Genomic DNA, 15,288 nt, shown 5'->3' with positions numbered 1-15,288 from the left:
AAAATTTATGCAACTATATAAAAATCCTTAAAAAAATAAGCCGTATTTCAGATGAGAAAGTATTCTGTAAGTCAACAAAGCTTAGTTTATTTTTAACATAGTAAAAAATAAAAATGCAATCTACATTTAAGTTCCAAAGATTTGTATGTAATAAAGTACAATTATTCTGCAATACTCTATTTTTAATACGATTATACATATTCACTATATTTTTTACAAAATAAGTATTTATATACATTAAAATAAATAAAAATAATCACATGTATTAATATTATTTTATTTAAATATAATAAACACATTTGTAAGTTATTTAAATATAATAAGCACGTAAACTTTGATAAAGTTAATAGACATTATTGTAACAGTGTAACATAAAATACTTGATTCCACGCCATTCATAGTCATCTCAAAAAGGGGGCGTTTTTCTTTTCTCAGATGATCTGAATTCTCAACTATTTCCTTTTAGTGTATTATTGAACTGAATGTGTGTGAATTGTGTTCGAAATGTTCTCGTTAACTATATTTAATTTTAATAAAAACATTCCACTTGAAAGTATTTAATGAACTCTTTACTTAAAAGAACTTACAACCTGACTGCAATAGTTGATTATCCTTGGCATGTAAAATTATTGCATTTGCTTAGATCTGTGGTCAGATTGTTCAAAATAGCGTCGGAGAATTTTTTAATTACTCAAAGGTTTAAAGACTTAATAAAGAATATGTAAAAAACAAATTAACCTATTACATTGCAATGTAGTCACATCAAAGTTTTCGATATTTTAATAATATAGAAGGATTAGCAGTATTTTAGTAGGTCGGTTAAACGATTGTAGGTCGTGTAGGTGTTCGATCGGTATGTGGCACAATCAGGCAGTGTTATGAATGAGGAGGCTCTGTTGGCACGGGCTTCCGAAGAGCGGGAGCGTATCTTCCAAAGATACGAGAGAGGGCGAGAGAACCTCGCTGGTCAGATAGATCCCTGGGAAGATCCTGAATTTGAGGATTACCATAAAACAGATAGGTATTTTAAGTTTTTCCTAAAATATTCTTTAAAAACTAGTGTTGTAGCCAAAGTTTGCATATGTGTTTAAAAATGATAGCCAATGCGAAATTACTTATTTGTTTAAAACTTGATTGCATTCTTTAATTATGTATGAATTATTGTTACGCGTTTGCGATTTCTTTCTTATAGATTTGCAAAATGGCAATGTCTATAAGTCTTAGTTAAGTTAAAGCAAAATATTATTTTGTATTGTTTAATATTTTACTTTTTTTTATGAAGAAATTATAGTTATCAACTTTAAGGCTAACTTGCATTGCTCATTTGACTCCTTTTTTTCTTAGTGTCTAAATGCCAGTGTCAGGAAATGATCTGAATATAGCACTTAACAATTAGAAAAAGCCTAGAATAAACAAATTATATACTGTCACAATTATATACTGTCATAATTTCATATTTTATTAAATCAATGTACCTTGGCCCCCAATTTTAACTCATGACTGTATGCAATTTATAAAAGAGGTGTTACAATACAAATTTAAGCAAACACTTTTTGCTCCGCTCCTTTATGTCAAAAAAAAAATCCCTATGATTTATGAAAATCAATCAATAAAAATCTAATCATTTAGTTAAGATATTGCTTTTAAATTAAAACGAAAATCAAGGAGTTAGTCCTTAAGTGTTTTTTTGGCTTCAATAATTTTGATTATTTTTACCAATCATTAGTACAAATAAATAAAATATGGCTAAATCTTTATATAAAATTTTTAACATTTCAATAATGCATGGTTTAATTTTTGTTATATATATTAGAATTATAGAACTTTATAGTTTCCTATAATTGTTGAGAAAAGGTTTTAGTTAAGCTTATAGGAATAGCTTAATTATTGTTATTTTAATATAAACATTGACAATGTACATTGGAGTTATATGCCGTCTAAACCTTTTCTATACAGTTACTGCAGAGCTATCTGCTCTTAGAGTTATCTCTCTTGCCTGTACCTCTGCCCCCAACTGTAACTGGTACTAGTAACCTAGCTGAAACAGAAGAATTTGTACATTGTATTTTTCTATATGATCTTCTATACTGGTTAACCAATCACTATGACTCTCAATATATGTCTATACATTTGGCTTTGCAAGTACTGCTTTTTGAATTTGTTTTATATTATTTTATATGCTATAAAATATTTCTTTTTTAACTTTGATTAAAAAACACAACAGACTTGAATGAATGAATGATTTTTTTTTTTTATGGTTACATGGATGATGTAAAGAATGTAACAAATTTGATCAAGTATTTAAAATTTATGGTAGTATAAAGTGCCATAAATAAAAAAATACATGAAACCTAAAAACATTAAACTCTTTTTAGGGCAGCTGAGTGAAAAAGAGTTATTTAATAACAAACTTTGTTTATGTTTTAATGCTCTCTTTATTATGTGGATTAAATTTACCATTGCCATGTGAATGTTTTTGATATATTTGTTCTAAATTTATTTTTCCGTATTGTTTGATTCATTGTTGTTAATTTAAAATGATTTCATGTTTAATTAACATATTTGTTATATGCATTGTCACACTAGCATCTGTAATAAATGTAACACAAATAATTTTGTAGATATGGATTCATTCATGATGAGAGACTCACACAAAAGACTGCACCACAAAAAGTTAATGTGGAAGTTGAAAGAGAGAAGAAATGGGTCAAGATGCTTGGATCCTGGGAATCGGCTACAACAAAGGAAAAGTTGCACAGGAGGATATATAAAGGCATTCCAAACTCATTAAGAATAAAGATATGGTGCAAACTCCTAAATGTAAATACCATAAAATCAGATAACCCAGGGAAGTTTCAGGAAATGCTAAAACTTGCAAAGCAGTGGTCTACAGATGTGAGGCAGATTGATTCAGATGTTAATAGACAGTTCAGAGAACACCAGTTCTATAGAGAAAGATATTCGGAAAAGCAATGCTCGTTGTTTAATGTCTTGTGTGCTTACAGTATGTATAACTCTGAAGTGGGTTATTGTCAGGGCATGTCCGGCCTAGCTGGTGTTTTGCTCATGTATATGGACGAAGAAGATGCTTTTTGGGCACTTGCCATACTTTTGTCTGATAAGAAATATGCCATGCATGGATTGTATGTTGAAGGATTTCCAAAACTAACAAGGTTTCTAGAACATCATGATAAAATTTTGATCAAATTTATGCCAAAGCTAAAACATCACTTTGATAAATTTGGCCTTGATGCCATACTTTACTCTCTCAAATGGTTCTTTGTCTGCTTTGTGGAACGAGTGCCCTTCAGTTTATGTTTGAGGGTGTGGGATATATATCTGCTTGATGGAGAGCGAGTGATTACTGCTATGGCCTATACTATTCTTAAACTCCATAAAAAAGCTATTATGAAGTTAAATGATATGGATCTTATTGTTAATTTTATTCAGGTATATATTTTACATATGATATATATTGTAAGGAATTTATTAGTTAATTAAAGAAAAATTTGATTTTCAGGTGAAACTTCATAAAGACTTTGGCTTTGAGGATGACATTGTTATTTATCATTTAGAACGATCCATGGAAGAACTAAAACGAGCTAAGCTCGACTACCCTGGACCGCCTCCGCCCTCTGAATTGCCACAGCGCCAACTTGGCATGTTCGTGGAGCCAGACAAAAAGTCGAAAATTGGCCAAAGAGCGGAAAATTTCTCTGAAACCGAAAAACACGCTCGAGCTACAGTCATTTTAAGGTAGGAAAATGAAAAATAATAACAAAATGTTTGAGAGATGGTTTAATCAGAACTTGCATAACTTATGGAGATGTGGGTCAAGAGGCAGCAATGCTTTCGTTTTAAAGCAACTTTTTCACGTCGCCCTTTTTCAACATTTGACTTTTAATGATGTTTATGATAAAGTCGTTTTATCGTATTAATTTTGCGGGCAATATTCGTGCGGTTAGAACACGATATAAGTAACAACAATATTTAAATCGGTGGTTAATTTTATAACGTTGTTTCACACCGTTATTTGATTACATTGTAATGTGTGTATGTGTGTATTGTGAGCACCACCCACCTTATATTCTATGACCTATCCTACACCGTTGGTTGCCTGGAAGAGATCGCTATGTAGCGATAAGGTCGCCAAAATTGTACGCCTGTTATATCTAGGCCATATCTTTGTCATTTGTATTTTTTTATTTCACTGTGTGGTGTACAAACTAAACTAACTAAACTATTGTTTTAGGCGTGAAAAGGCTGCTCTTGAGTTGCAGGAACTCCGAGTGTCACAGAGCGACACAGTTTCAGGTAATTTGGAGGCATCGCCGCCCACGTCACGAACCACATCCGACGACAGCCTCGCTTCCGATCAATTTACGCATTTATGAACTTGTGTATAAAAGTCACCGAATTAATTAATTCCCCTATTTAAAATATTGAAACATACTTACTCTTATTTTTTTTTTTTTTTTATTTAAGCGAGTGTCGTTTGAATTATTAGTATTAGACAGTCAATAATTACCGTGCATGCCTTGTGTAAAGTAAGCTATATTTATTCGTATAGATTCGAGAGTACATGTAGTGTACGTTGAAGTATTAGTTTCATGTTATTTGATTTATTATTATTGGCTATTTCATAACATAATCATGTATGTAGCACGAGAATTATTGTGTTTTAAGTTTTGCTTATTACTCAATGTGATTTACCTAAAAGTACAAATTTGTTTAAACAAATCCAGCACGTTTTATTACACACTTATGTAAAATAATATATATAAATAAGAAATATGCAAATTATGCAAAGTTCATCTAATTATTATTTTTATTTTTTCGCGATTATCATCGGAATGAAATTAGTACTGAGATATTTTAAATTAATCTGTAAATAATAACTTTAAGCCGTTTCAAAACATTATAGAAATTATATTTTAAACTGAACAATAAAATCATTTTAGAGATGATTATAAATGTTATTTAAAGCCAATATAGTCCGTAAAACATCTCCTTACTATCAACATTGTATAGCGGTTGTATGGTTACACAATGCCTTGTCTCTTTCTTTCGAATGTCTAATTATTGACGACAGAAAGAGAGCAATAATGTAGTAACTATTCACTCGCTGTTCCAATTTCATTAGTAAGGCCCTAACTGCATTCCATTTTAGTCTTTCAAATACACGTTATAGAAATTTTATTTCTTGAAATTAAATTAAATTTAGACGACCATAATTTTAATTAATAAAACTACCGGCATTTTGAGTAATTATAGTTCTAATAAATTAATTAAATGTAAATATCTTAACGGTTCTATTGACACTACTGAGTAGAACCGGCAAGGATCTCAGTAATTAGTCGATAACGTGAATTGAATATTTGCAATAAATATTTTAGTACACCTTATCATCAATCACAGATTATAAATCGCTATATCGGATTAAATCGAAGATGCAAAGAACAAGTTTGAAATATATGCACAGATAATTAAATCTTGCTCACATATAATTAATGCGAAAGTACTAGGTTTTTTTTTTTAATTTCTTGATCACACTCGAACAACTTTCCTTTCCGTGCTTTATTTAAATATCCTGAATTGAAAATTGATTTCAATTGAGGATTTTGATCGATTTCGTTTAATGTTACTTAGGCTCGATTTCTAGTCGGTAATCAGACACGTTATGATAATTAGATCTTATTCGACTAAATCTTCCGATCTGTCAATTAAATGGGATCAAGTTTTATAATGCCTTTAGTTGTAAATTTGCGAGATATAATTTCACACGAAATGAAGACGGTTTTTTAATTATATACGCGGTTTTATGATGCAGATTATTGTATTCAAATCACACGTTTTAATCTGTTCTTTTTTTAAAAGTTATGTTGTCAGATATCCCTTTCCTTTAAGATTATTAAAGAATTGAAGGATATTGTTTGTTCTCGTTCTGCTAACACTCAATCAGAGTGTATTATTAAGCGTATATTGTTTTTACTTTCGTTTAAATTTTTTACTACGTCTCTCTAATACTTATTTGTGACTAATAAGAACCCTTACGCGAATGTATTACTTATAGTCGCTTTCAAATGACACCAAAAATAAACACGATAGCAATCTCTAATTCGTTTGCAGTTATCTTCATATAGTAACAAAATGCACTGTATTATGGTAATTGCTATAAAATAGTATTTCGTCCAATAGAAATTTACGTTATCACAAAGTTTTAAAAGTTACATAATTTTCTGTTTTCAGTAATAATAATATGTTCAAAAATATTCATATATGGAATTTCGAGTCCATTTTAATACTAGTAACTGCTGATAGTAATTCATATGTATTAATGAATCGTATTTATACTGAACCAAAGAGTTCCTCCCACACTCTTAAACTCTAGTTTATGTTACGATACTTGTCAAACGGTATTGTTTATTATTGTGTCATTTGAAAAATCGGCGGCTATTGATAGCACTATTACGTCATTAATAAGATTAAAAATAACACTTAACGTACACAAGTAAATTAAAAAAAGTTTTGAGGATTTTTTTTTCATAATTAAACTTCAAAGATTTCCGTTTGTAATTTTAAAAGAAAGTGGCAATTTTAAATCCAGACAAGCGTCGCAAATGCTACACTTGTGTTTATAATTCAACTCGTGCTCGTCGGTGAAAGAAGACATCGTGAGAAAACGAAAGTAAACCGTATCCGCCAACACGCAGAGTAGGAACGAGGTGCGATAGCTTCCAAGGCATTTTACTAACTAACTGTGGGAATTTAATCATAATAATAAGCTTTAATTAAAACATTTGAATCGACAACAGACTTCGGAATGAATCAACATAAAACAACGAAATTATAAAACAAAATTTTATATAGGTATAGTACGACACAAATTAGATGTAGCATCGGCAAAATTTGTAAAACCGAATACTGGATTTACACAACCAATAGAAATAGCTTCCTATCGCGCTATTCGACGCTATTCGTCGCTAAAGATTTTCGCGTCAGTTCAAGCCGAGAAAGCAAGTGCATGTAAATTGACGAATACATTAGGTCATATGATATTACAAGTTATTACTTTTTTAAAGATCATATTCACATAAGAAATAAATACTGATAATTTAGGAGAGCGTAATTAACTCAGATATGATTGGTTTAACGAATTTTGCCAATGCTATATCTAATTTGTGTCGTACTACTATATATATTTAATGTAAAATATTAAAAAGCAATTTTTATTTACATTGTGACTAACCCAAAACAAGTTCTAAAAGCACGAATTGATGCGGTACCGTGTTAGATACGCTACGATACAAAACGATGCATCGTTGTAGCTCAGGTTGAATTTTGTGTGACTTTGTACAATATTCGCTTGGCCCGCCGTTTCGCTGCGTGTTACATAAGTCTCGGTCCAGCCAGTGTCAAGTTAATGGACACCCTTGACACTGCGTTGTGCTTGCCAAATCTTCGTTCATCACTTCCCGCACATAGTTTCTATAAAGCCTAGTGTTATAATATAGTTTTATTTTTGCGCACTAGCATGGCCATGGTGGTACGGCGGTGGGTTTATGACATTTTTTAACAATGTGCAAATAATTTTTCATTAACATTCTTTGCTTGAGAAATTTAAGTTTTTTTTTTTATCTAACAAAAATGTTACTGGTACTAATCAAACATTATTTCAATTGCTCGATGTTTATTTAGAATTATTATTTTTTTTGTGTCATGTAATTTATTTGCTCATACATCATATATATATTTGTATGTAAATTTTAATTTAGTGACTTTATTGGTTGTTACAAACACACATTTCATGCATACGGACGAAGTATTTGTATTTGTTTATTATAATTTTCAATACTGTTTGGGAGTAAGTCTCTGCTCAGACCTGATTTATTTATTTTACATAAACCCACCCCTATCATCCAATTGAAAAAACATGGTGTTGCTTTAATGGTATTGTTTATATTTTGTATTTATTAGTTTTAAGTTTAATAGCATACGTTTTATTGATTTAGGTCGAATTTAGAAAATGAAGACACATTATAATAAGAAAGTATTTCGTGTAACGATGTATCATTCAATTTCATATTATGGAAAGTAAATAACTATAGTAACGTTTGTTGTACTGATGTTGGCACAATAAAATTGTTTTCTATTTTTAGTTTTGCCGCCCGTTGTGGTATGAAGACACCAAAACGTAGTTCATATCAAAATACCTTATTTATGGTATGTTGTTGACGTATTATTAATTAGATATCACATAGGTTACGTGTCACAAGTAGATACGGCACTGCAATGTATCCTATTATGCTTTCCTTAAGATCTTGGAATATTATTTTATAATTTATGTCACCCGCCTTACACACTATACTATATGAACGATAAAAAAAAACAACATTTTAATACATGTTCAGTCTTCAGTTTCTAAATAATCATAGATTATTCGATGTCTTGTAATTAAAGCTTTTTAAAAACGGCCATTGTATCATACTTGAAGGTAAAATAAATTAACGAGACAAATATTGTTTGATATTTTAAATTAGTATTTTTTTTTGCCTTCAGGCGAAAATATAACCAACGCGGTCCCCCTCCATACCTCCCAAGCCTCTATGAACATCCTCCAAGACGTCCCCCCTATCGCCCCGCGCTATACGTCCAAGAACGACAACGATAACTACAGTTACCTCGTCAAGAGTGACAATGTAAAGAGAACTCGTCGGAAACATTATTGAAAACGAATCGTTTTACAATTAGCTATGTAAATAAACCGATAAGTAATAAAGTACCTTTGAGTTGATTCAGGTTACGAGCAGAGATTTTTGTTACATTTGCATGAGATTATTGGCACTTTGTTTGCTTGAAATGTGTGTGTACGCCCGACCGTAACACGAGGTAAGTGTAATGTTTTGCATGTTACTTGTTCGATTGCTCATCCGCTGTAACTTATCTACCCGATGTTCGCTTCCGCTAACATATTTAATGGCAACTTCATGTTTGAATATCATTCCTTCACTCATCACTAATTTCTAATACGCAAACGGAGCACCGAACGTCTGGAATTTTTAAGATCTGTAGTCATTGGGTATTTGAATAGAACATTTTATTTAAAATCAATACTATATTGATAATACTTTTTGCAAATGTTTCTAAAATGTATTCCACTATTAATAAATTAGTACAAATGATCACGTGACCACAAAACACGAATTGATTGTTTGTCGAGATGTAATGTTATCGCGCTAAAATAATTTTGTTTTTGATGTAACATTTTATCATTATGAAGTCTGGTTATGAAATCAAATTATGATATAAGAACATTGAAAGTTTCTTTTTTTTCATCCTGGTCATATTTTTGACCCATTGAACTATAAGATGGAAGTGGTATCTGCGTTCGCGGAAACACTTGTTTGAATTTAATGGACGGATATATAATTCAAATACCCAGTGAAAATTCTTAAGCTATGCAGTACTAAATGAATAGTTGGCAATGTTCGAAGTAAGTGTAGTGTTGTGTTCAGATCACAGCGGGGTCGCGAGCGGCGTTCGGTGCGAGGATTCGACGTCAGCGCTCGGGTCGCGGCGCTCGCTCGCTGACACGAGCGTGACGAGCACGGCCGACCTCAGCGTGTTCTCGAGCGGTCGGTCGCACGCGCCGGACAACTCGTTGGACACGCACAGCAACATCAGCGACGACGGCACTGGGTCAGATGGGTGAGATTATGTAGACGCACTATACCACGTCCCTTTGAATATTCAGCTCGGACTAGCTCTGTCGCCGTCGACAATGGCCACCAAAATTATCTTTATAAATTCATTTAACTGTATTAGAACGCGTTCCGTTTAATCAGTTCTCTACTCATTGGAAAATGTTCCAAAACGCATGATCCCAATTATATTTTCGTGACTAAACATGACCATATAGAGAAAAACACTAAAATATGGTTAATATGAGTCTTTGAAAAGTCAATACTGGTTCATTCACAATTTGCATTTTTACTCTTAAAAATTGAATACCCGGAGTGTCCCAGAAAATCTTACAAAATCTAACCAACGTTTGTAATCATTCGATATTTTTTCTCGAAATTATTTCGCGGTTTGTTTTCAATTTACACAAAAAAATACAATTTATTTTTACGGTGTACGTGCACTTGTGTCCCATGTGATAGAACAATGAAACGCTTAGAAAGCATTAACATAATATAAATATATAATTTAATATAATAACTCTCAATAGCGACAGCTCTGTCTGAAGCAAACGTGATTACCCAAACCGAACTGTCATAATGTACCTCCTAACAGTAAAAAAATACCTTAATGTACTATGTCGAGGTTGCCGCGCATATCGGCAGTCTAGCCCCACCTAATGACATAAATTGATCTACCCTTCCATAGCACAGATGCGTATATGATTGTGACGGTAGCATGCGTAAGAGATTCCGTGGTGCCCGCCTAAAGACGGAAAGGGTAACGCTGGTTTTTTAGTTAGGTAAACCCGATGGACCTGTGCGCTTTCGGCATCCAGAGATTCGGGTAGTCAAACCCCCTCACTTTTTCATCACGTGGGAGAATCGCGTAACACGTTATTCCAACGAGAAAAAAAAGTATAGGTATATGATAAAATAACTTTAGAATGACATGTGATCACTCCCGGTCCCCTAACAAAACACGATAAATACGGCTAGCAGCTCCTTTAAATAAAATAACATTAACTGGCAATCTGAGAACAATTCAACGTTTTGTACTTGATTTTAAAATACTTTTTACCTACGACATGTAAAGCCAGAGTGTCCATTCTTATCTAGTCCTCATTCTGACACCATCTCAATATTCTTTCGTTCGTGTCTATTTCAACCAACTAGTGCTTGCTATGACACAGCTAATTCCTCGTGATGACAAATGGACAAATGTACATGCGGCGGCAAAGTATCGGTTAAAAAGTAATTGTAATTTCTTTGCACCAAAGTACGTAGCGCTGAGTCTCTTGTCTTGCTCTTTGTGATTTTTGTCACCTTTATGCTCGCGTTGGTTTACTCCTGTAACTAGCTTTGTGTTCTTCTCTTAAACTACAATCCTTTTTCATTTTCCACCTGGTAATACTGGCGTTCTTTCTCCTAATATTGTATTGTAAAGCTTAAAAAGGACAATTTTGTATTGCAGAAAATCTAGAAAATAATTGTGACAGAAAAGAAAATGGTACAACAAACAGAAAAAAATGTGATTTAAGATTTTTTGAATTGTTTTATTTATTACAGTGCCAAGTTATCACATAGCTATGGCGAGCCAAGAATACCTGACATGGTGTTATTTACCTTTTGTTTTAGTCGAAGTCATTATTTCATTATTACATAGTATAAAACAAAGTCGCCAACCGCTATCTGTCCTTATGTATGCTTAGGTCTACCAAATTACGTAACGAGGGTATTTTTAAAGGATAGAGTGATTCGAGAAGAAGGTTTTTGTATATAATGGACAATATAGGAAAGAGCCACTGAACATATTAGAAGTTTCTTATGTGCATATGCACTAGAAGTAAGGATAAGCTTATAACGCCAAGTTTTCGACTCCACAAAGTCAATAAATCTTTCTTGGGGCAAGGTATCTATTTCTATAATAAAATTCCACAGACATTTTTAACTTTGCCGTCTCGTAAATTCAAATCGTTTATAAAAAATACATTGGTGAAAAAAGCGTATTATTCGATACAAGATTTTGTAGATGATAAAAAAGCGTGGAATTAATACCTGTTGACTTCCAGGCAGGATATATTAATTTAATAATTGTATTAACTTAAAAATTAACTAACATGACTGTATTTTGTTAAATGTTGAAAAAGAGTAACTACTGAGTTTCTTGCCGGTTCTTCTCGGTAGAATCTACTTTCCGAACCGGTGGTAGCTTCACTTAATTGTTAAATGACGATTCAAAAGTGCTTGTAAAAGCCCACTTGAATAAAGTATACTTTGATTTTGATTTTGACGTAATAAATATTTTGTAGTATATTTAGTATCAGCATTGTACCCTTGCGAAGCCGAAGTTATGTCTAAGTGCCAGTACACACCGTCGTTTTCCAATTTGTAGAGAAATTTCCGGTAAATATACATAAAGTATTTATGTGTCACAAATTTTAGTTCACGCAAAATTTGACTAAATTGTTTTGTATCTTTATCGCATTGAATAATTGTATAATTGAATAACTTATAGATTTTGTACATAAATTATAAAATAAGTTAAAAATTCATTTTAATTCCTATTTAACTTTAGACTGTTCATATAAAAATCGTTTTCTTTTTGTATAATTGGCTTTTTAAAGTGGCCCCGGAGAGCTAGGCTTTGAGCAAGTTTCCAATATCCCCATAGTGGATTATCCAGTTGATGTTCACCTCTGCCTTTTGTTAATTAAATATTACACCTTATTTTATATATTATTTATGTTCCGGTAACTTTTAATTTAACTTAACTGTATAATGCATAACCTACTACCAAGCTTTCCTGACACTTATATTTTTATAATGTATTTTTATTATTATTAAGTATCTAAAATTAATTTGATAAATATGTTTAATTTTAAACTTCACCTGATTTATTTGATGATTGCAATAGTATTGTAGAAAGTCACATAAAATATTTTTAAATAGATAATTTTGTATATTTCGCTTTTTATATATGTAATATAATATTTATTCGTAATAAATATACGGTACTCAAGGTGGGGTCAAAGGGACCGCAGCAAAGCAAACCGGTGGCAGAGCTGGCGTTCTCAAACTAAGACCTATACTTAGCTACCTTCGACTTCAAGGTGTTAAAAAAGACTGAATATTTAGCCGGAGCTGTGTTAAGGGGTAAGGTGGGTCACTCACTCACTGCCCTGCAACCTACATTACTCAAGCTCATGCCGCAGCGACTCATATCAATATGCTAAAGATTGCTTTATTTATGGATTTATTATATTTCATGACCTGTAGTGCGGTTGGTCTTTACATAAACTCGTTGGTATACATAGTAATAAAGTTAACAGAGTACGTTCCACGCGACAGTTTTATTTATTAAGTCTTCATTATAAAAAATATTATGAAATTGCCATATTAATTGTATTTTATTACGATTTTTACATGTGGCAATAATGATACATTGACTGTGCGTAGGTATATATTATATTCATGTTATATGTATATAGAAAAATTATATCGTAGCGATACTGTGTGTGCACTGTGCATCACGAATGTCCAAAAATTTAATTTCGATAAAAGCGGTTAGTGTTGACTATTCGCGAAGATGATTTTACTTAATTTTGATCAATATGAATTTGATTCGATTTAAATTGCGTTGCGGTTTTAAACACAATCTTAACGTCGCGTTTAAAACAATTATAGCGTCAGTGCGATGTACAAAATGTAATACTATCTTATTATAAATGACTAACATATTATGCACTATGATATAGAATATATATGATATATATTAGTGTCTCAGCTTTCCCGCCGCTCTTTATTTTAATGGGTCGGTTTATAGCACTGCTTATGCTATATTTTATTGGTAATATTTATTTTTAAACGACAGTCGCTGGTATAAGGATTTATTTAAAAAAAAACCTTTTTCGATAAGTTTAGAATAATTCGAAAAGGAAATTATGTATCAATGCCTTCGTCTTTCTCTTGTAATTGTATTTATATATTTTTATATTTTTCTATTTTAATATTTTTCAAAAAACTAGCTGCATCGCTAGCGGATAGTAAAAAAGCAAAATTTTAATCGCGACGCGTTCGTCAAGTGTTATAACGTATTTGTCTTAGCAAAGATCGCCTAACCCTTATGCACCTCTAGTCTACGATATTCGTAGTAATCAACCTGCATTTAGCACAATTAAAAAATTAAAATAAAACATCTTCATACCAGCGACATTTAGGAACATGATATATAAAACATATTAAATGGTAGATAGCTAATGCATTTATCTAGTTGAGCATAAACTGTTTATAGTGTTCACGCTAGCTATGAATTTATTTAATTATGTTGAAGAATGAAGTTGTTAAAGAATTTGTAAAATGTTTCAGATCGGGCATTTGCGGCTTGAGCATACAAAGGGCGCCGTCGACCTCCCACTCGACGCCGAGGGCCACGCCCCACCCGCCCTCGGCCTCGCCGCAGTCCGAGGACGTGGTTCGCATCCACGTCACGTACAACCCCCTGGCTAGCCCATCGCATTTACAGCCAGTCAGTCCCTCCAAGTACAAAGCATACGACGAACACCACAAACCGATGTCGCTGGGGTTCTACACCAACGGCGCCGCGAACCTACCGTCGGACAATAGAATCAGGATCCAGGTATCGTCCGAGGAGTTACTGACGCCGGTTGTCGACTCCGGACGCATCATAACCCAACGTTACATTGAATCTCATGCAGGGATCTACGATATTAATTGAATCGATTAATCGATAAATACTCGATTTTAATGGATATTTATTTCGCCTCGAACCAGTGCGTCGAGTTTTATCCAGTTAAAATGTAAAGGTGATACATTACTCGAATTTAAGTTTTTATTAGCGATTATTCAGTATGAAAGATTTAAATTATTTTCTTATAATTAATTTTTTATTATTTTTTTAACTCGATCTGCTCTATCAATTGAAATGATGCCATATTTTTTGTATATTTAGCATTCCGTTTTTTTTTAACAACAATAAAAATATCAATTTGGATTTATTTTTTATTGTGTTTATTTATGTTATTTTTTCTATTTTTTTTTTATATTATTTTCTTGTTTTACTAACTCGTGACAGATCTGTCAGCTAACTAACTGCCCTCGTGCGTATTCTTCGTAGGGACTGACGTTTGAGATGGCTTCAAATATTACGACCTCCATCTTTATATAAAAAATAGTGATTAAAGAATCTCAAATGTAAAGTATCATACATTAGATCATGTTCGCTAATTTTTTAAGATTAGACTTTAATAGATTTAAAACAGTTACGAACATTATTAATTATCTTGGTGTGTTTTTAGTAACATATGATAATTTGATTAGGTTTTTTAAATTCGGAATTTACATTTTAAATATCCTTTTGTTAAAACATACGTACTTTAGTGCCAAAATTTTACAGTTTTGGTCGTCCATCGTCGAAAATCTAAAACTGAATGGCATAAATAAATTGCTAACTTATTATACTTTAGAGGTTCCGTAGTCGTTTATACCCTGTAAACAAATATATATGTAGGAGGTTTAGTAATCATATTATTTAAAAAAATGTATGAGCATTTTCCATATAAAACGCGTACATGATGATAGATTAATT

The 15,288-nt window shown here is 32.2% G+C and overlaps 1 protein-coding gene across 4 annotated transcripts; it reads left to right on the top strand.

The window, feature by feature from the left end:
- The first annotated feature begins 395 nt into the window (after positions 1–395).
- On the top strand, positions 396–14,698 carry LOC124542969 (USP6 N-terminal-like protein). Of its 4 annotated transcripts, XR_006967416.1 has the most exons (7): positions 396–1,021; positions 2,622–3,450; positions 3,521–3,756; positions 4,253–4,314; positions 9,504–9,699; positions 12,704–12,841; positions 14,049–14,313. XR_006967416.1 is itself a non-coding variant. In XM_047120934.1 (6 exons), exons 1-6 carry the CDS (start codon positions 879–881, stop codon positions 14,416–14,418), a joined length of 1,833 nt encoding a protein of 610 aa, XP_046976890.1. In that variant the 5' UTR covers positions 396–878; the 3' UTR covers positions 14,419–14,698. The 4 variants fall into 4 exon arrangements, 3 of the variants coding, with proteins under 3 accessions (XP_046976890.1, XP_046976889.1, XP_046976888.1); XM_047120934.1 differs by lacking the exon at positions 12,704–12,841 and having other exon boundaries at positions 9,516–9,708; positions 14,049–14,698; XM_047120933.1 differs by lacking the exon at positions 12,704–12,841 and having other exon boundaries at positions 14,049–14,698.
- Positions 14,699–15,288: the final 590 nt, after the last annotated feature.

The sequence above is a fragment of the Vanessa cardui genome, chromosome Z (assembly GCF_905220365.1).
Source record: "Vanessa cardui chromosome Z, ilVanCard2.1, whole genome shotgun sequence".
Classification (NCBI taxonomy): domain Eukaryota; kingdom Metazoa; phylum Arthropoda; class Insecta; order Lepidoptera; family Nymphalidae; genus Vanessa; species Vanessa cardui.
Note: the sequence above shows the minus strand (reverse complement) of the source record. Positions and strands in the feature narration are given on the sequence as shown.